Source organism: Sinohyriopsis cumingii, unplaced genomic scaffold (assembly GCF_028554795.1).
Source record: "Sinohyriopsis cumingii isolate HCF-2022 unplaced genomic scaffold, ASM2855479v2 utg001473l, whole genome shotgun sequence".
Lineage (NCBI taxonomy): Eukaryota > Metazoa > Mollusca > Bivalvia > Unionida > Unionidae > Sinohyriopsis > Sinohyriopsis cumingii.
The window spans coordinates 158,888-179,208 of NW_028316004.1; the positions used below are offsets into that span (position 1 = coordinate 158,888).

General features: G+C 37.5%; 2 protein-coding genes across 3 annotated transcripts in view; both read right to left on the bottom strand.

The window, feature by feature from the left end:
- LOC149772458 (43 kDa receptor-associated protein of the synapse-like) overlaps positions 1–2,651 on the bottom strand; it is a 30,581-nt gene extending 27,930 nt beyond the window's left edge. The window contains exon 1 of the mRNA XM_089947790.1: positions 2,454–2,651. Coding sequence (XP_089803916.1) covers positions 2,454–2,471 — 18 coding nt within the window. The 5' untranslated portion in view covers positions 2,472–2,651. The remainder of the gene's footprint in view (positions 1–2,453) is intronic.
- An 11,731-nt stretch (positions 2,652–14,382) lies between these two features.
- LOC149772459 (uncharacterized) overlaps positions 14,383–20,321 on the bottom strand; it is a 61,173-nt gene continuing 55,234 nt past the window's right edge. For both annotated transcript variants that reach the window (XM_089947788.1, XM_089947787.1), the window contains one exon: positions 14,383–16,565. In XM_089947788.1, the coding sequence (XP_089803914.1) occupies positions 14,778–16,547 (1,770 nt within the window). In that variant the 5' untranslated portion in view covers positions 16,548–16,565 and the 3' untranslated portion in view covers positions 14,383–14,777. The remainder of the gene's footprint in view (positions 16,566–20,321) is intronic.

Consider the following 20,321-nt stretch of genomic DNA (forward strand, 5'->3'; position numbering starts at 1 on the left):
GAGCAACCACTTCAACGAAACGTTGATGTCACTGTTCACAAGTTAAGAGCAAACAATGAGAATGACCGGGATGATATGCTACGATATTTATTGAGTACATATCGCGGAGTCCACGTGAGGAAACTGGGTGTGCACTCTTTGAGATCTTACACGTTTGACCTACTGGGTGCCTTTGTCAATTTTCGAGACATATTCACTACCAAAGAGAATGTTAGAAAATCCACTGTGGAACACGTTATGAACATACTTGAGAAGTTGGCTGACTTCGGTATTCTTGTGAACGCGAACTTATTGAACGAGCAAAAGAAAATCAAGGCAATTGACGAGAACAGAATGGCGGGGGGGGGGGGGGGCATTTCCCCCCACTCCGAATTTGCATATGCTATAAAACTGCTGTAGCCTATAAACGAAATTAACAAGCCTGTCAATTCCCCTACCCCCCAAAAAAGTTGAAATAACGTCCCTGTGAAGGCCGTCACGTATATTGAATATGAGGACATAATGGCAATAGTTAAATGACGTTGTTGGAAAAGTAAACGACTGCAACTACCAGGTATGTGTCAGGCAGGCGCATTGATATGATATATTATATTAACTGACTGCGCGGATATAAACGTGATGTGATGTTGATAACCCTTGACGACTAGAATACTGAACTGCCACAACAATCAGGTTCGGATGATGAAGAAGCTAAGTCAGGGATGAATTTGCCGAATGAGGAACGACAGAATATTAGACATCTTTGATATGAATTTTAGCAAGTTCTGATAAAGAGAGGCCCGTTAAAACGAAAGTGGTGATCAAGGTGTCACGGTGTCTCAGACGCAAGCAAATTATGAAAGTAATGGTGATCACGATGCCCCAGAGGCCCGACCCAAGTTAATTATGAAGCTAACGGGGTCATGAGCTCAAATTAGAAGGCAGTATACTTAGATTAAAGCAAGAGTGGAGGTCGAACATCAAAATTTATTCGTTCATTGGTAAATGCAAAGATATAAACTAGCAAAGTGAAGGAATAAGAAGAATATAACAGGTTGAGTTACTGACACCACGCAGAAAAACACGCGTGAACAAAAGTACCTTGACACTAGTGGTTTTAGAAGTTGGATCAATTACGAACACAAAACGACTATTTCTGGTTGATTAGAGAAAATCAAAAAGTGAAATGAACAGACGAGACAGTATTGATTTTACATTGATACCATGGAATTGAAACATTAAACACATCCAAACTTTTTATGGATAAATGAACGATGACTTTGAAAGCTGGTATAAAACAATTAAAATGATATTCACAGCAAGCAGGTGGAATACTATTAGATAATTGGAGATGATTAAAGCGGTAAGAGGCCTTTCGGCAGACTATTGTGAGGGCTTGACGAGAAAGAAAATAATCTTACGATCCACATATAAGAAAACTGAAGAAAGATTTTGCTCCTGAGGATTTAGAGAGAATGTATTTCTCTGAATTATTTCAAAGGAAAACAACTGAAAGTGAGGAAGATTACGGAAATACTATACAGTGTCCTGCCCGCCGAACACATGGTGGCCAGAATTAAAATCACATACTGTTCATGGAACCCTTCATTCAAAGATCTAGGTCATGCCAAAAACGATTTTTTACGATAAGCTATACTACGTCTTTGATTCAGGCATTTATAATAGCAAAACATGGATAATATAAAGAAAATCACTCTCGGTACAAATCTTGAACCATGACACTCGGAGTGATTACAAGATTCAAACATTAACTGATTAAGTCGATTTTTAGAACGTGGAGCTGTTTCTCTGAAAACTAGTCTTCTATTTCGAAGTCGAGGAAGGGGCTACACAATAAGCTTCAATAGAGTAGTCGTGACACCTCCTCGCCGAGAAATATGAGAACAACAATATGCAACTTTTGCAACCGGGTAGGACACATCGAAATACTGTCTGGAGAAGTATAACCAAGCGTAGCCTTTAACTAAACCGGGTTCCTTTGAGAGAGGAAAAGAGCTGCCAAAAACGCGTGAAAATTCTGCAAAAACATCGTCTGGAGCCATGACTGATGCCACTGATTATGATGGTGGATTGTACCTTCTTACAATGTGTCCGCTTTATTCGGTTATCGTTATCTAGGAGATACTCGCCCTTGGTGTTATTGCCCGGATCGAGTAAATATTAATATAAAGTGTGAAACTTATAGGTGGAATAAACAAAGATCTGAGCAGATATATAGAACAGAATGACACGAGCCCCCGTACAGGAAAAAAATACAAAAATGTAATCAATTACAGAAACAACTGTGATAATACATTACATTAGGAAGATACACTTCTTTTTTAAATAAATCTTTCATGAATTTCAAACACAAATATATTTATAGAAATAGCCGATCTGTTTTATATGATAGAATTGGTTCATCATATAATCAAGTGAACGATCGAAGTCTTTGTCTTGTACAACTTCATAACCTGCTTATTCCAGTCCATTCCAAATTCACTATGGTGGTTCCCCTAGGCCCTTTCACTTTTTCCCTTTTTCAACGTCCCTACTGGCTCGCCTCTTTTCGGCCCTCAGACTTTGTGTGGGTAGGTGGATACATAAGTACGTAGATACTTGGATCAGTAGGTACGTCGATACGTCATTAGGTACTTTAGTGGATGCGTCAGTGGATACTTCAGTAGAGCTATTTCCCTTTCAAAATAAACAGAGAAGAAACATAATTCTTCTGTCAGTTGTCCTACTGGGAATAGATCATTACTCCCATTTCGTTATGTCATATATCTTCCTATCGGAGTTCAAACAGATACCAAAGACTACCTGGTTAAACTCAATGTGGCAGACCATAAACAAACCTAGTTTCATAAGATTCATGTACTTCCTAATGGCTATTTACATCTCACAAGACATAACAGTTCCGTTCGCGTCTCAATTACACAAATGTGTGTGTGTGTGTGTGTGTGTGTGTGTGTGTGTGTGTGTGTGTGTGTGTGATTTGGATTTTTAACGTAGCTTTAAACAAAATTCAGTCATATCGCTACGATGTCTGCATAGTGGCAGTTTATAGTGATTTCTAGCACCGGGGCATCATGCTGCAGACATGTAGCATGATGTCCCACCCAGTCACATTATCCTGACACAAGGCCGACCAGTCCTAACACTAATCTCTTCATGCTGAGCGCCAAGCGAGGCAGCTGTTTGTACCATTTGTATAAGTCTTTAGTATCATTCGGTCGGGGATCGAACCCACCACCTCCAGCATCAAAGGCGGACGCTTTAGCCACTAGGCCACCGAAGCGGTCAATTACAGAAATGAATGAATGAAATTCATTATATGACTTAACTACATTATTTTTAGCGAATACACATATTCAAGTCGTCATCATGCATGAAATCATCTAAGATCGGTGAATTCAAACGGATTCTCGTAACTCATATCAACCAAATGTTTTACGAGAGAATTTCTTCCAAATTCAATCTCAGAGTCTCCTATAATTGCACTTTTGCAGGAAAAATGGAGACTGTCTAGATTTTTCGATGAGGACGATTTTAAAGTTAGGAAATTACGTGTGAGAAACACGCCCCTTTTTAGCGTAACCAATCAGGATTAAATATATCTACCGCTTTTTATAACTAGGCGCCAAAATTGCGGTCAGTCTGACTTCTAGATTTCCAAATAAATGATCCTGGATAATTTCAACTTCTGACATTTCTATATAAAGACTGAAGTTAACCTTTTCCTAACAGTCTGTATCGCTGCTAATAAACGAAGGTTAATTAAGAATCACTTCCTCTCCCGACACAGACATTAGAAATCATTGCAGTATAGCGATTTAATAAGCACCTGTCCCCATAAATCTAATTAATTGTTCTCTGGCCCAAATTAATGTGCTGTTTATAGATGGAAAAATATTTGCACCCTTATACCCTGGCTCCTGATTATGAACAGACGAATGGTGTTATATATATATATATATATATATATATATATATATATATATATATATATATATATATATATATATATATATATATATATATATATATATATATATATATATATATATGGTCACCAAAGTCAAACAGAAGGCGGACACGCGTAAGAAAACAATGATACCGCGCTCATCAATTGCAAAGTAGTGCATCAGTTTCAAGCTGACGTGAATTCTAGACTCCTTGGATTAAATAAAACATACCAGACGGTGCAAGATAGGTTCTGCTGTGTTGGAATGTTTACTGACATAGACTTTTGGGTCAAATCCGGTGTAGAATGTTCCAGCAAGAAAACATCCAAGGGGAAGCGTCCTTACTCCGTGGTAGTTTTATGCTCATGAATACTGAGTGATCAGGGCAATATACATATTGTTTTTACAGACTATCTGAAGAAGTATACAGAAGCATTTGATATGAGGAATGCTGATTCAAAAAACAACCTCAGGACATTCCGTTGAATATTTCGTGTGTAAACATTGGGTCAGCTGATACATTCTATCATACCGTGTGAAAAATGTACTGGTATACTACTGGCTGACATATGTACATTAGTAAATACCAACATGCAGTTTACCAACACCTTATCACTCTGAATACATGGCCTCGCTGAGTGAGTTAATGCCACACTAAACAATATACTTTGTTTATTGCAGACTACCAGAGAGAATGGAACTAGTTCTTTCCATATGTTTTGTTGGACTATAAACAATAGCAATCAGCATTCAACACAACACGTTTCATCATGACGAATGGTCGGACTCTTGTGTCAGTGCCGGATTAAGGTCTTTCAGGGCTCAAAGCGCTGAAAATATTCTGGTACCTACCCCCTCCACTTTCCTACAAAGTGTGAAACTCACAACAGCAACAAAAAATAAACAATATTAACGGCTAAAACGGTGAGAAAATACCAGTGTTACTATCATTCCAAATCAAAATACTCGTACACGCAAATCGAAATCATCATATCTAATTCATTCAGTTTTATCATCAAGAAATAATACTATTTTTTTTCTTCTGGTGTCCCTGATGAATTTATGCCCTAATCCTGTGCTTAGTGACCTTAGTGTGCTTAATCGGTAATCTGACTCTGGCTGGTCTACTTATCAATGTTAATCCGACACTGGCTGGTCTACTTATCAATGTGGCATTATCAGAGCCGACACAGACATATTCATAGACAGACGATTACAAGACAAATCTCCTAACAAAATTTAAAAATAAAAAATAAAAAAAAATAAAAATTCACTCGAGTCAACAAAATATGTATAAAAAAATCCAGAACCTTTCAAGGGACCAAATTGCCCTGAATTCAGTAAGCCACGCCTCTGTACCAAATGATGATGAACTCGGAGTAGTGATAATAAACACACAAAACAAATTGTAATCGCAAATCGAATCAAATTGTTTGGTGACACGTATGTCACCCACCAGCCAGCGTACATTGTTTCCAGAAGCACCAAGTGACAGTACAAATCAATATGACAGTGAGGTTGAGGTTGAGGATACGCAAGAAGAGCCAGAAGAGTGTGCAATTATGGAAGTAATTGACACTTTGTAAACGAATGTCAAAGGTGTGAGTCTAGAAAAACGGTATTTTGTCCGGTAAAACCTTACTACAAAGGTCACACACGGCCTGTGTAGACCCATAGAAGGTTCATCTCAACTTAAATTGCGCTCTACAGTTTCGCATTTTGTAAATGGTTACATCTTTGAAAATAAAACATTTGTCACGTTTTCTTCACTGATTGTCGTATCTATTTAAAGAAGACCTAGTATATCAGGCATTGAAAAAAGAACTTTTAAATCACATTATTTTGGTGTATTTTTGATGGACGTAATTTGGGTAATAGAGTAGCAGGTTGTTTTTTTTAACCTTTTTGGAAGGGGACCCATATTACGTATGTATTGTTATCCTCGCCACATATCAATTGCTAAAAAAATCCCCCACCTGCGTAGAAAATTGAAAATTATTCATATTGGTCACGGCTACCCACTTAAAACAGCATGGTGACCCAGTTTTCGGGCGCGAAAACTGGCGCGAACAATGGGTTAAGAACCACTGGAAATACTTTTTCATATATAAAAAAAAACTGATAGCTCAGCCCGGTAATTTTCACTTCCTAGACTTCAAACGTAACTTGTAAAAGAAGAGCCGATAATATTTAGTTACTTTTCATACAACAATTCAGGTTGATATTTCGAGCATATTGGAGCGGCCATTTTCGTTAGTTCAGTGCTTAGATCATGTACAATTTCCACAAGTACAATATCCAAAAACATGTGAGCCACATTACATGAAAGTAACATAGAGGTGTGCCAACATTCTCTCAACTGTGCATGATGCAAATGTAAACAATTATTACTCTCTCAGAAGAACCTAATATATGTAGAGCGCGCCCATAAAGACCACATATGTCTTTATATGACTTAAGTTTGCTTGTATATCGTAAACATTTCAGTAGCAAGCATCAAAATCAGCCGTCTGAATAATTTGCATGTCCCCACCCCCCAACATAACAAGTTGCAAAGTCCGAAACAAGCCCAACCCACCTCCCATGATGTAGTGCTAACAGAAGGAAACATTGGTTATAGTGGATTAAACCTAGTGGATTTAACCTAGGTACTAATGGAATTAAAATTAAATCAGAAGATATACGAGCACACGATTACATACATACATACATACATACATACATACATACATACATACATACATACATATGTGTGTGTGTGTGTGTGTGTGTGTTATCATTAGTTTCTATAATTACCTATTTATGGGCTTTAATATTGCTTGTGTATTCTTTTTGCTATTCGTGGGCCACTCTACTCTTAGGTAAATGAACGAAATTATGAAATGTCAGACAATGTTTCCAAGCACTGACATGTGTAAATATGTCATTCAAATATACCAGGGATAATTTATCAGACTACGGAATCTCCCAGACCGACTTCTGATGAGTCATTACGTGTAACTGATCCCTGGTAAACTGTGTTCTTGCAAGGTGAACTATATATAGTATACTGCTTGTATTGCAAACAGCAGCGTCATCAATGTGTACATGGTGTGTGGTTGATTGATTTTACTTAACAACATTGTACATGTAAACACACATAATGTAAATGATTGAATATTTTAATACTGACGGAATATTTTATGTTACTGATTTGACTGATCTTTTAAACATTATTGATTTGCATACTGTTATAATACGGTCTACTGCCAAAAGTTCATATTGAAATTTGTATAAAAATAGATACAGCATGAGGCCCGTTATATGTTTAGTGACTGAAGACAGTCATTTGATACTGTTCTTTTTGTTTGTTTGCTTGGGTTTTTTCGGGTGGGCAGAGAATGTGCCACAGACCCAAAGTTATTATGAAGATTACGGTGGTCACTGTTCCCTAGACCCAAGCTAATCAAGAAGATAATGGGAACGTGAGATCAGATGAGAAGATAGGGTCACCAAGATTGGGGGCTGTCGAGTTAGAGTAGGGCTGCAGGCCTTAAGATGCGCCAAATTAGACAGAAGTACACATTTTTTCTCGGAGTGGGGATAGCGTTGGGGGCGGGCGTCAAAGTTGTAGTTCGCCTAGGACACCAAAAACCCTTGTGCCGGCTCAACTTGTCTCGTTTACTGGATTTATATTAGTGAAGCTACGCGTTTCGCACGTTTTAAGTAACAGCAGAGGCGTTATGCAACATACAGTGTTGTCTTGGTAAACTTAACCAGCTAACGTGTGTGTATGTGTGTGTGTGTGTGTGTGTTGGATTTTTAACGTGGCGTTAGCAATTTTTCAGTCGTGTTGCTACAATGTCTGCTGTGTGGCAGTTTATAGTGATGTCTAGCACTGGGACATCATACCGCAGACATGTAGCATCATGTCCGACCCAGTCACATTATTCTGACACCAGGCCGACCAGTCCTAACACTGGCCTCTTATTGCTGGGCGCCAAGCGAGGCTGCTTTTAATACCATTTTAAAAGTCTTTGGTATGACTCAGTAGAGATTCGAACCCGCGATCTGCCGCATCCAAGGCGGACGCTCCAACGACTAGGCCACTGGAGCCCGGCTAACCATGTCAAAATCTTTGTCGAAAACGTCATGTTTCCTCCTTAGAAAGGATATGTAATCGTATAATGTAATCGTATAATGTTTCTTTTCAGTGCATTTCGAGTTCAATTTGTTGTGACAGTTAACCTCTTCTCAATGCATTTCATGTTCTATGTATAGTGACAGTTATCCAGAACATCTACTTCAACACGACGTACATTCAATACCAGATACTGTCAACACTCATCAAGCACATTTCTACTGTGTATCTTGCATTTGCTTAATGCTGATGTACAAAGCACACGTGTTCAACTAATTACAGTACATTATCTGACCGCTCTGGTGGCCTAGTGGTTAGAGCGTCCGCCTCGGATGCGGGAGGTCGTGGGTTCGATCCCCGGCCGAGTCATACCAAAGACTTACAAAAATGGTACTAACAGCTGCCTCGCTTGGCGTTCAGCATTAAGAGGTTAGTGTTAGGACTGGTCGGCCTGGTGTCAGGATAATGTGACTGGGTGGGACATCATGCTACATGTCTGCGGCATGATGCCCCAGTGCTAGACATCACTATAAACTGCCACACTGCAGACATCGTAGCGATATGACTGAAAAATTGTTAAAGCTATGTTAAAATCCAAATCAGAGTCAGTACCTTATCTGATCTATAGCACTTTTTAAAATAACTGCAGAGTCGTTACAGAGGCACTTAAGCAACTGGACATGGTCCTGCAAGCAACACTGGATTGTCGCTGTAAGTTTAGTTTTAGGACCTTTATTTGGCGTTTGTGTGTCCATGGAATAAACCTGTAACATGCATCTGTAGCACACACACACACACACGCACGCACGCACACATACATACATACATGCATGCATACATACATATACATACATACATACATGCATACATACGTACATACATACATGCTTTGTTACTGGATTTTTTATATAAACGTGTACAAAAGGTGTTTTGACGGAGTTTAGATCTCGGTATGAGTTTAGTGTCAGTGCCACAACCTAAACTCTTCTTGTTACGTAAACATTGTACTGGCACGCGCACTGTACAAACAGCATGGCATTTCTAGTATCGTTCGTTGCCTGCCGAATGATTGGCAAGGTAACTAAAATACTGAACCTTAGATGTCTTGAATTATCTTTTATATAAACCACAATGGCTTATCTAAAATAATCATAGTTTTGCCAAGTTTACTGAGCTTTACGTGAAAAGGCCAGTTGTTATTTTTTCGTCTGCGATAAGATATGTTACAATGCATCTGTTACGCATATTTGAAGAAAAACATAAGTATTCACATGTTATATTAATGACTAATAATTAATATTGTCAAGCACAATATGACACCAAGTCAACAATTAACTATTTTAAATGTTTAAATAGCTAAAAGCGACAATCTTGCTTAGTGTGCTCAGCGTAGACGCCATTCTTGATACTACTGGGAAGACTTCACTTCGCCAACAACATTCCGACAAGAGCTGGAGTTTATGGAAACAATTATGGAACGGCCTAGTTGACAAGCCATCAAATATCCAATCTACATTGTCTAACGGTAAAACTTGAAGATTGACGTATCCTAATGTGTACAAAATACTTCATCTGCTTCTTGATAACAGTAGTAACATCCAGTAATTATTGCTATGAGATTTAACGCCATTTATTAGCACAAGATAGGCAATACATGGCGGCCAGTAATCCTAGAGAAGGAGGAAGTAGAGAAAACCTCCGGGAAGAACTACCGACCCACGAAAAGCTACCGGCAAGCTTTCTCACGTACCTACATTAACCGATCCCGAGACTCGAACCCACGCATACAGATCTGAGATGTCGGTGATCTGGAACGGTTAGCGCTTTAAACCTACTCGGCCCCCAACATCCAATAGCGTTGAACGACTCAAGTGTTCCATGGAGTACATGAAAAACAACGTACGAAGTACAATTGGAGAAGACCGTTTTAACGCGCTCATACGTTCACAAAGACATAGCCATTTACGTGGATGCAGTAGTTGAGACGAATGCAAGAAAGCTTCATACAAGACCGCTGCTGCTGAATCCGTTGTCTGGGTGAAATCACAAAATAGTATCCCCCCCCCCCCCCAATTTACAGTACCGTGCAAAAAAGTCATACTCATTATCATTCTTCTTAAGGTATAAGTGACTCAGCCGTTATTGCTGACACATTTAGGAGACTTATTAACCATTACTTTGACAAATAGTGTATTGACCTATTAAAATCAATATGGAGCAGTGATAAATGTTCACATAATTATCTTCGTAGAAAATGAATAATAATAATAATAATAATGATAATAATCACTGAGACTCGGTGCAGAATGGTTGTAGAGGTGAAAGAAAAAATAGCAAACCATGCTTATCTTAAATATGTACGCACTCACTAACCCCAAATCCAATATCCACCGAGTATGTATGTATGTATGTATGTATGTATGTATGTATGTATGTCGTACCATACAGCTAGACTGGAACTACTTTGGTGTCTTCTATGGCGTCTACGCGTCGATACTTTTTGACGCATTCCATCGAACTTTCACAAATCCCAATTAGTTTGGGATTTCATTTATTCTGTAAAGCTAACAATATTTACAAACCGAAAAACGGGGATATGTAATATTTTTAAAAAATGCGTTCCTCTTTTGTTCTGAATCTAAGGAAAGAACTTGTTCGATATGGCTTATGAATGTCTCGGCTAAACAGTCCACACTTATTTCTACGCCATATCAAACTACTTGTAAACTACATTTGTAATAGCCTTTCACATGATTCTGTGCCAGAATATAACACTTTGATATAATAATGCCAACATGAAAATGGTTGCTTTTATGATGGGGTTTGAAAGGTATAGAAAATACAACTCGTGCGACCATTTTACGATCATGCACCTGAAGTTATTTCCCTTGTGCCACTTTGCATTGCTTTTTCATACAGCTTTTCGTACATCGAGCTTGTTAAGTTCCAGAATGGGTCTGATTGTTTTAATTCAATAAATATTTATGTGTAGTATTTCAGTTGCCTAATAGGTTCTGGTGCACAATATATATACTATCAGTTTTATTAATATGCAATAAGCAGTGTCCGAGTAACATCACTGATTGCTCCTTTCAGTTTTCACAGCGTCGTTCACAAGTTACAAAAGTCGGTCGAAATCGACAAGTAAAACGTACGTTATAATATGAAATTTGCGAAATACAATTAAAATAGTCAGAACGTAGGGTCTTGCAATTGACAGAGTTTGTCCAAGGCAAGGTGTGCAGTTATTTGGTCGGTCGTTTGGTTGGTTGTTTAATCTTTTATAATAATAAATTTGATGATTATATTTTCCTACTTATAAAAGCAGCTTCGTTTTCTTAACTGACACAATTCGCCCTTTTTCCTCAAATGAACGTGCCGGGAATCAAAGCATCTAGAACTTATGCTGCGTGTAAATCACGAACAAACGTTACTGTCTAAAACTAAAGTCGCTTCAAGTACAGACTAAATCACCCTAAAAGGGATTTTTTTAAAATAAAAAAAAGTTCAGAATAAGCTCTGTTTAATCAAGATTCATTCCAATCAATCACTGGATGAAATCAGAAATGTTTTTTTGGTTCAACCATATTTGGTAGCCAAGAGTCGTCCAACCACTTCGTTCCAAATCAGCTCTTTGGTATATGAAGCTGTGCAAGACGGTGTGGTGAATACGTACGCTTTTGTGAATGAACACTTACTGTCTATAACAATCACAATCAACTGACCAATCAGAGATATTGTTATTTGACCAGTTAGGTTTTCAGTATGATTACTTGGATATATGTAACATTCAATCTAACTGGACTAATTTTTCTTGAGCTGCATCCAAGCAGATACTGAGGTCTCACTGAATAGTTTCGTATTTTGACACCTCCCTAATTTTTAAGGTAGAAAGCATGAACCTAATTATGATAAGCATTTATAAATTCACATATTAAGCTAAATCTGTAATGTGGTTTAGATTTACTTTGAGTTAGGCTTGAAAATGGGTTGGCTTGTCTGGTAACAGCCTGTCACAGTTAGACTAGCACTGGAGATCAAATGCGTAATTTGGGCTGCAAATGAACAGCTGACTTGGCTTACGTATTTACGTATGTCTGCTACAGAGGTAAAAATCTAAAAATCGAGATGGCTGAGGGGTGATGAAAAGTATGCTAATTTGTTATAGTACTAGTGAACTTTGTTCATGCATAAGGCACATACTGATTCTTTTAGCTGCCTTGTCACAGGAAATTATTAAAAATAGCTCTTTGCTGTCAAAAATTAATGTAAAAAGAGGGTTTGGTGACAGTGTTGATTCAGTATAAAAGCCACCAGTTGTATAAGGAATTAACTTAATTGTCGCAGTCAAGATCTCACATGCATGCTTTCAACAAAAACCATTAGTTTGTTTTTATTTGTATCTTCAGTATAAAATTATTCTCATTTTTCTGCAATAGGTCATTGTCGGACAAAAATTCACCAGATAAACTGTTCAGTGAGACCTTAAGAACCGGTGTCACTTTTTAGTCTTGTCAAATGTGATTCACTGTGCCATAAATCATTTCCTTAATACCTTCATGTCTTGATAGCATTTAATCATAATAGAAGGGAGTTAACTCAACACTGTTACAGTTACCGGGTGTTGCTTCTGATCCATTCTGCTAATGAACAACATAAGCCTTATAAGTTTCATGCAAGATAATTTAATTGAAGTATTTCACATACTTTTTCTGTTTATCAATATTTTCAGTACATACTTAGTATATTTTCCTAATTTAATATGAGTGCCTTAAGTTAATGCTTTTACATACATATCTACTCATGATGTAATGTTTCAATACATAGATTTCATCTTATTTACAGAAATTTAAGTTATAATGACCGATATATAAGAAGTTCAGAGTTTTATTTTCTTGTAGACCTCAAGGTGTATGGAAGCACACCTGCCGAAGTGATATTGCTAGCCAGGACAACGTCAATGATTACCTTGGGAGTCAGCCGCACCAATTGTTGTGGAGCTTTCCAGGAACAGAGGTATCTGCATAAACTTCATTGGAGTTTTTGGTGAGTTATGTGAAATGGATGTCCCTTTTTACATTGTGTTATTTCTCCTCCCCTTTTTTACTTTGCATGATTTTCTGTTTGCTTTAGATTTGATTCTATGCAGGTTAAAATCACTAGCAAAACAAATGTCTCTAAATATCAGCAGGCTCAGCAATAATATGTGCTGTCCAATGTGAAACTGATGCAAAGGTGACTTTCTTAGTGTTCTTTAAATACATTATCCATGCATATTGTTTTATCAACAGACGGGATGAATCTGGGTATAGAATTTCATTATTTAAGATTCCCAACTGACGTGGTTCAGTTTACAAAGATTGGTCCATACATTTTCTATTACCTGATTAGTTGCCTCTCTTACAGTCTACCTCAGATTTCTCTGGTCTAGTTTAGATTTGACCTTCTTCATGAAACCAGTGAGAAAGTTGGGTTGCAAATGAACAGCCGACTTGGTTTACGTATTTACGTATGTCTGCTACAGAGGTAAATATCTAAAAATCGAGATGGTTGAGGGGTGATGAAAAATATGCTAATGTGTTATAGTACTAGTGAACTTTATTCATACGTATGGCACATACTGATTCTTTTAGCTGCCTTGTCACAGGAAATTATTAAAAATAGCTCTTTGCTGTCAAACATTAATGTAAAAAGGGGGGTTGGTGGCAGTGTTGGTTCAGTATAAAAGCCACCATTGGTATAAGGAATTAACCTGATAGCCGCAGTCAAAGTCTCGCATGCATGCTTTCAACAAAATCATTAGCTTGTTTTTGTTTGTATCATCAGTGTAAACTTATTCTCATTTGTCTGCAACAGGTCATTATCGGATGACAATTCACCGGATAAACTGTGAATGAGACCTTAAGCATGCCTGATACTTAATTGGCATGTTACAAATGCCAAGGGTCGATATATAATGAAGTGGATCGACGACCTTTGGCTAGCCGAGATGCGACCCTTTTGGTTTGTTTCCTTTTGCAGCATGTACTATACATACATGCTAATTACACTTGTGATTTTTTGAATACCATGACAGTAGGCTGATTGACAGTGTTATGTACAACAAACCCTTGTTAGTGATGAATATTTATTGACTATCAACGATATATCTGATTAGTTTATGTGCTAACACTAAGAACACTCTTTTAATGACATATCGATAAATTGACTGCGATGTAAATTATTGCACATTAGTGCAAAAATGTATATCATGTTTGTTTTATATAAATTAAATGTTAAGTCAATAAAAATATACAAATAAACAAACCAATTCACTATACAAAAATGCATGACAGTTTAATGATTTGCATATGAAGTTACACTGAAATGGAAACACTATACAATGATTTAAAAATTACATACATTTCGAGATTTTGAACGAGATCGAATCTCGTTGTTAAATGTTTTGGAACATACGAAGAGAGAGAGAGCTAGTTCCACGGGAAACAAAAGCTGGTGCTTCACGACGAAAATGGTATTAATACGGGAAACCGACGATTGCTGATCATCCTAAACAGTCTTGTACGTGTAGCTGTGTTTAACAGACGATAAATAAACTAGAGCGTACCAAGCAATCAAATTTATGACCATTCATAACACTTTTACGTTATTCTAAGGAGTATGTCAGACATTATTGCACGAGCTTTTTGCTGATAAATAAATAGAATATTTTATTCGTCTTCGTTGTCTACTTTCCATGTACTGGTGATGTTTGACAAAACTGACGCCCTAGACTGAAGCCGACGTATATGTTCCTGTCGAATTTTCTCGTGAGAATCTGCGTTGTTTTCTTTCACCATGGTCTCCAATGCACGTTTACGAGCCGCTTTAGAAAACGTCATGGCCGCCTTTACTAAAGTTCCAATTGTAACTATTTTCGTTATTGGTGGAGGTTTGTCTGGCGTAATCTCATTGATAAGTTTTTCCTGGTTTTTATATATTTCCCAAATATCTGCTTGAAGAAATTCAGGAACGCTGCTTTGTCGTGACATTCCTGACACAGATCCTGCTCTGGAGGAGCGTCCAAATAAACTTGACACTGAACTTGACATGCGACTGTGCGGACGGTCGTCTTCATGGTGGGACACTTTGTCCTGCGTGGAATGTGTCTTTTGCCTCGTACTCACGTCAGAAACAGCCGAAGCGGCCATCGTCAACTTCTGCCACGTGTTGGAGGCCGACCTTAAGCTGACGTGACTGCTTCTTCTTCTTTGCAGCTCTCTTTTCTCTCTTTGAAATGTTTCAGCAATTGGGTTACCCTTATATTCTTCTTGTTCCTGTCCCTTGTCAGTATTTACGAACACTTCAGATACATTGTTCAACGTATTGTTTGAATCAACATTGTCAGCTGTGTCATTCTGTACGCACTTAGTGACGTTGTTATTGCTCGCGTGACTCTCATCTTCTTCCTCGATATCTTCCTGCACGGTACCCAAGCCTAGATTTGAGTGAGATACCTGCCTATACAACTTAGAATTCGTTAAAGCACTGAGATAATTGTTCACTAGCACAGGTTTCTCGATGGGTTTATCAACATCGGGGAGTTTCTCATATTTCCCGCCGGTCTTTATGTAAACTCCGTCTTTTGTTATTAGAAATGGTTTCACTCTAGGACGTGTTTGCTGCGACGAGGCTGGTCTGGGTGAAAGTGATGACTTTCTTGATGGATCTCTATTTTTAAGAATACCGTGCGCCGTATGTGGACGTTGCCTACGAATCTTGTCGGACTCACTGTCTTTCGTTTCATAATGCAGTCTGACGCTTGGGGAGGATTGCGGTCGTTTGTTTCTACTTTCTGTCGTATTGCTGGCTGACACTGGCCTTGTTACCAGTGCTTTATAGCTCTCTATCATTTCCTTTTCCCACTTATCAACGTCAAAAGCTTCAGTATCGATTTCCAGGGGATTTTTCACCACACTGAATAAAACTGCTTGCGAAGAAGAAGCAGAACTTTCGTCATCAAAGACGTCATCTTCTGCGCAATCATCTCTATTGTAAAGTTTATGGGGTCTTGTCTTACTTGGTTGAGTGATTAGTTCTGGGACATTGTCAGTGTCATCTATGACTGATTTAAATGGAAGCCGTTTTCCCTTAGACATCTCTGTTTCACTATGCATGATAAATTTATGTAATTGCTTCTCGCATTCCCGCCAGCCTTTGAGTCTCTTGTTGCTGATTCTAATTCCCTGACGAAAAAATTGACTTTTCTCGTGCACATTGTCGTTTTCGTTCGAAGGGGGCAGTCCTAAGTTACATACCCCAGATGTCTGATACACATTTTTGAAGGTGGATACAAGCAACCTCTTCTCTCTGTCTATCTCGTAGTTGATTCTAGACGTCTCCCGGTCAAAATGTCTTATCTTGTCATCCAAGCGGATCTTCTCATATCGATTCTTCCGCTCAGCGCGGAAGAATTTGTCGTTTGTCAGACGCATGGGCATATCAGATTTCCGACAAACCTAAAATAATAATAATAATAATAATAATACATGTAATAATAATAACCAGTTGATGATGAAGAAGCGTGTGTGTGTGTGTGTGTGTGTGTGTGTGTGACTTGGATTTTTAACGTAGCTTTAACAATTTTTCAGTCATATCGTTACGATGTATGCAGTGTGGCAGTTTGTAGTGATGTCTAGCACAGGGTCATCATGCTGCAGACACGTTGCATGATGTCACACCCAGTCATGTTATCCTGACACCAGGTCGACCAGTCCTAACCGTAACCTCTTAATGAGCTGTTAGTACCATTTTTGTAAGTCTTTGGTATTACACTGCCGGGGATTGAACCCCCGACCTCCCGCATCCGAGGCGGACGCTCTAACCACTAGACCACCGGATCGGTGATGATAAAGAAGAAGCGGAACGAAAACAAAAGCGAAAACAATGACAAAACGATGGTGACCAGTCGTTGTTTTAACGTAATCAATGCAAATGCAATAACATAAAATTTATTTCAGCAATTATGAGTATATCTCTAGAATGAGTGGAAAAGCGAACTAGTCAGGGTATATATAAATTTCCATTCTCAAAATTATTAGTACACGAAACTGAAGATCGATGTCCAGTTTGAATTTATCTTTAACATTTATTCTTACAAAGAAAGAATCCTAGATCTTTTATTAACGCTCTCATGTCACTCTCCTGGAATTCTTAATTTCGTGGACTAGGTCTGGCTGACGTCGTGCTGAAGGATTTCTAGAATAATGGACAATGTGTCATATTCAAACGACACGGCTATTTAAAAAAAGTTAGGTCATTAGAAGTCATGGCTGTGCCACAAATAAATAAAAGTGATGAAAATTAATCGAGCAATACACATCCTAATACTTGCAATTTTTTAAGAAGCAGTTAGATTGATTTAAAATCACACCAAGTGGCGCAAAAAGCAATAAAGTTTTAGTTCACCACTAGGAAGAAATTACTACTTATAAATTCACGCGCCTGAATTCGCTTTGCCGATATTTCTTTAAAAAAAATCAAGGTTAAAATTTATTTCTTGAGATTCAATGTTACTTGTTGTAACTACTGTAATTATAAGAATTGAACAGGGTTCATAAAGCCACGAAGCATGAAATCAATTACATACTATGTGTTAATACACACTACGCATTAATGCACGCTTTGTGTTAATTGATTTCGCTTCATGACAACCGTTCATGCAGTGTGTAATAAATTCTAAAGCTTCATGACTTTACAAATCTGGTAAAACATCAAGTTCAAACCTGAAAAATAATGCTTTTGTAATTGGATATATTAATATCTTTTAATATTTTTTTTTCAAATTTACGCATAAACATAAAAGACCATAAAAATAATGAATACATAAATCTTACCAAGTCCATTACGAATTAGCAAATATTTCCAAAGAACAATCGGTACAACAACAACAAAACTCAAATTCTAACTAGCATCTGGATTGTGTAGCACAGCCGCTTACTATGGTTCGAATCATTTCACCATATACAAAAAATAAACTATGGAATCCAAGTCCTGTACCCAATGACACATATAATCAAAGCGTATACTTTACATATTTATAAAAGTATTATAACTTTTTTAATGATAGTAATACAAATCGCTAATTAATCAATTCTGCCTGACAAGTTTGTGTGACAACTATCAATGTCGTTCAGTCTTTCCAATACAAACGCCAGTCACACAATACAAGCTATTATAATATTTTAAGTACCTCGTGACTTATCTCATAAAATGTTGCGAATGTAGCTATCAATGGATTATTTACTTTTACCGTTTTTAAATTAACCCAAAATAGTTTTCTATTTAAATTTTTTAATAACTCCCTGATGTAAAAGCAAACTTTGTCTAATGTCATTACTAGTTTGGACAAATGTATATTTGCTCTAGGCATACCTCATAACCCGCTTTAATCAAAGTCAAGCCTTGACCAATGGTCACCAGATTCAGTTCCCGATAAATATTTGTTACACCCTCTCAAATATCTTTTATGTCAGGTTACACTGACACAATATACGGAGTAAGTTGTACTAATCATTTAAATGTTTCTAATTAGGCAAGGAATTTTCTCATATGCAAGACCTTTGAAATTTATTCAACCGCTCCGGTGGTCTAAATAGTAAAGAATCCACCTCAGATATCTGAAGTTGCGGGTTCAAATCGCGGCCGAATCATATTATATTAACAAATGGTACCCAGCTTTAGAGGTCAGTTTTAGGACTGGTCGGCCTGATGTCAGGATAATGTGACTGGGAGGAACATCATGCTACATGTTTGCGGCATGATGCCCCAATGCTAGACGTCACTATAAACTGCCACACTTCAGACACCGAAGCGATATGACTCAAATTGTTACAGCTACGTTTAAAAAAGAATAACTAAGCCATTATAAGTCAAAATATCTAAATCAAACGCACTGAAATTTACTGTACTTGACTGAAAATACGAGGAGAGGCAAACGAGAACTATTTCATTATGGTAAAATGCCACGACAGCTAATTCGTTCCTATTTGCAAGTAATAACGTTAGAAATGGGATGTAATTATGTTTTCTAAAATCATATGGAGGTTTTAAAGTTATGTAGACGATTTGCTTCGCGATTTGTGAGGGCCTATCTGCGAAAATAAAGGTTTGTTTCAAATAATTTTGGAAAACATTACAATACATTAAACTCGTTCTAAGGTGATTTGCGGTCCATGGCTTACTATTATTTTAAATCGTACATTTCTGCATCACAAGTCTCCTGTGTGTGCCATTGAACGTTAAATACTATATATTGATGTCTGTCATCAAAAAGTCAGATGTCACTGTAGATAAGACATCTTGTATATCTAAAGGTCATTGTATTTTAATGAATTCCTCGTCCCTATCTTTAAAGTTGTGTTAATAAGTTATATTCATGGAGCAAGAGTTGTTTTATTATCAAAATGTTTGTCTCGGCTATGTAAAAGTCTTACGTCGAAGCCATGCCCTTCTGCTAAATATATTAGGTACATACATACATACATACATACATACATACATACATACATACATACATATGTGTGCCAATGTGATCAAACATCAGTGTCTTGAACTTCATAAAATTTTCGATTTGTGATAGCTATTAACTTCTTCGTTAATGGCTTACACAAGTCTCTTTAATTCCTGAGGCGAATTGACATTGTTCTGGCCGCTTACACCCACGCGAAGTTGATATTTTAAAATCACTTGGTGTTAAACAAGTGTTGTGGCGCACTTCCATGACAAACGTTTATAAATATAACCAATTAATGAATACAGGTAATGTATGACTCATAAAAAATATTTTCATGTTCTTAGATTGTGTTTTCCAAATATTGCAACATGTAATGACATAACATACTATATAGTCATGTTCTTTCATTTGAATACTTATATGTTGTAACCATTACAACCTGAGTGTAATAAAGTCTCGTCTTGCTTTGGCACTAGAAAAACCGCATTAAAAGCCCCACTCTTTGTGAAGGGTGTGGGTTGATTGGCGGATTGTACCTTCTTTCAAGGTGTCCGCTTTATTCGGTTCTCGGTATCTAGGAGATGATCGCCCTCGGTGTTATTGCCCGGATCGAGTGAACTTATAGGTAGAATAAATAGAGATCTGAGCAGATATATAGAACAGAAGGACTCAAACCCACGTACATTAAAAATAAAAATTTAATCAATTTACATCAACAACAGTGATAATACAATACATCAAAACATACACTTCTTTTGGA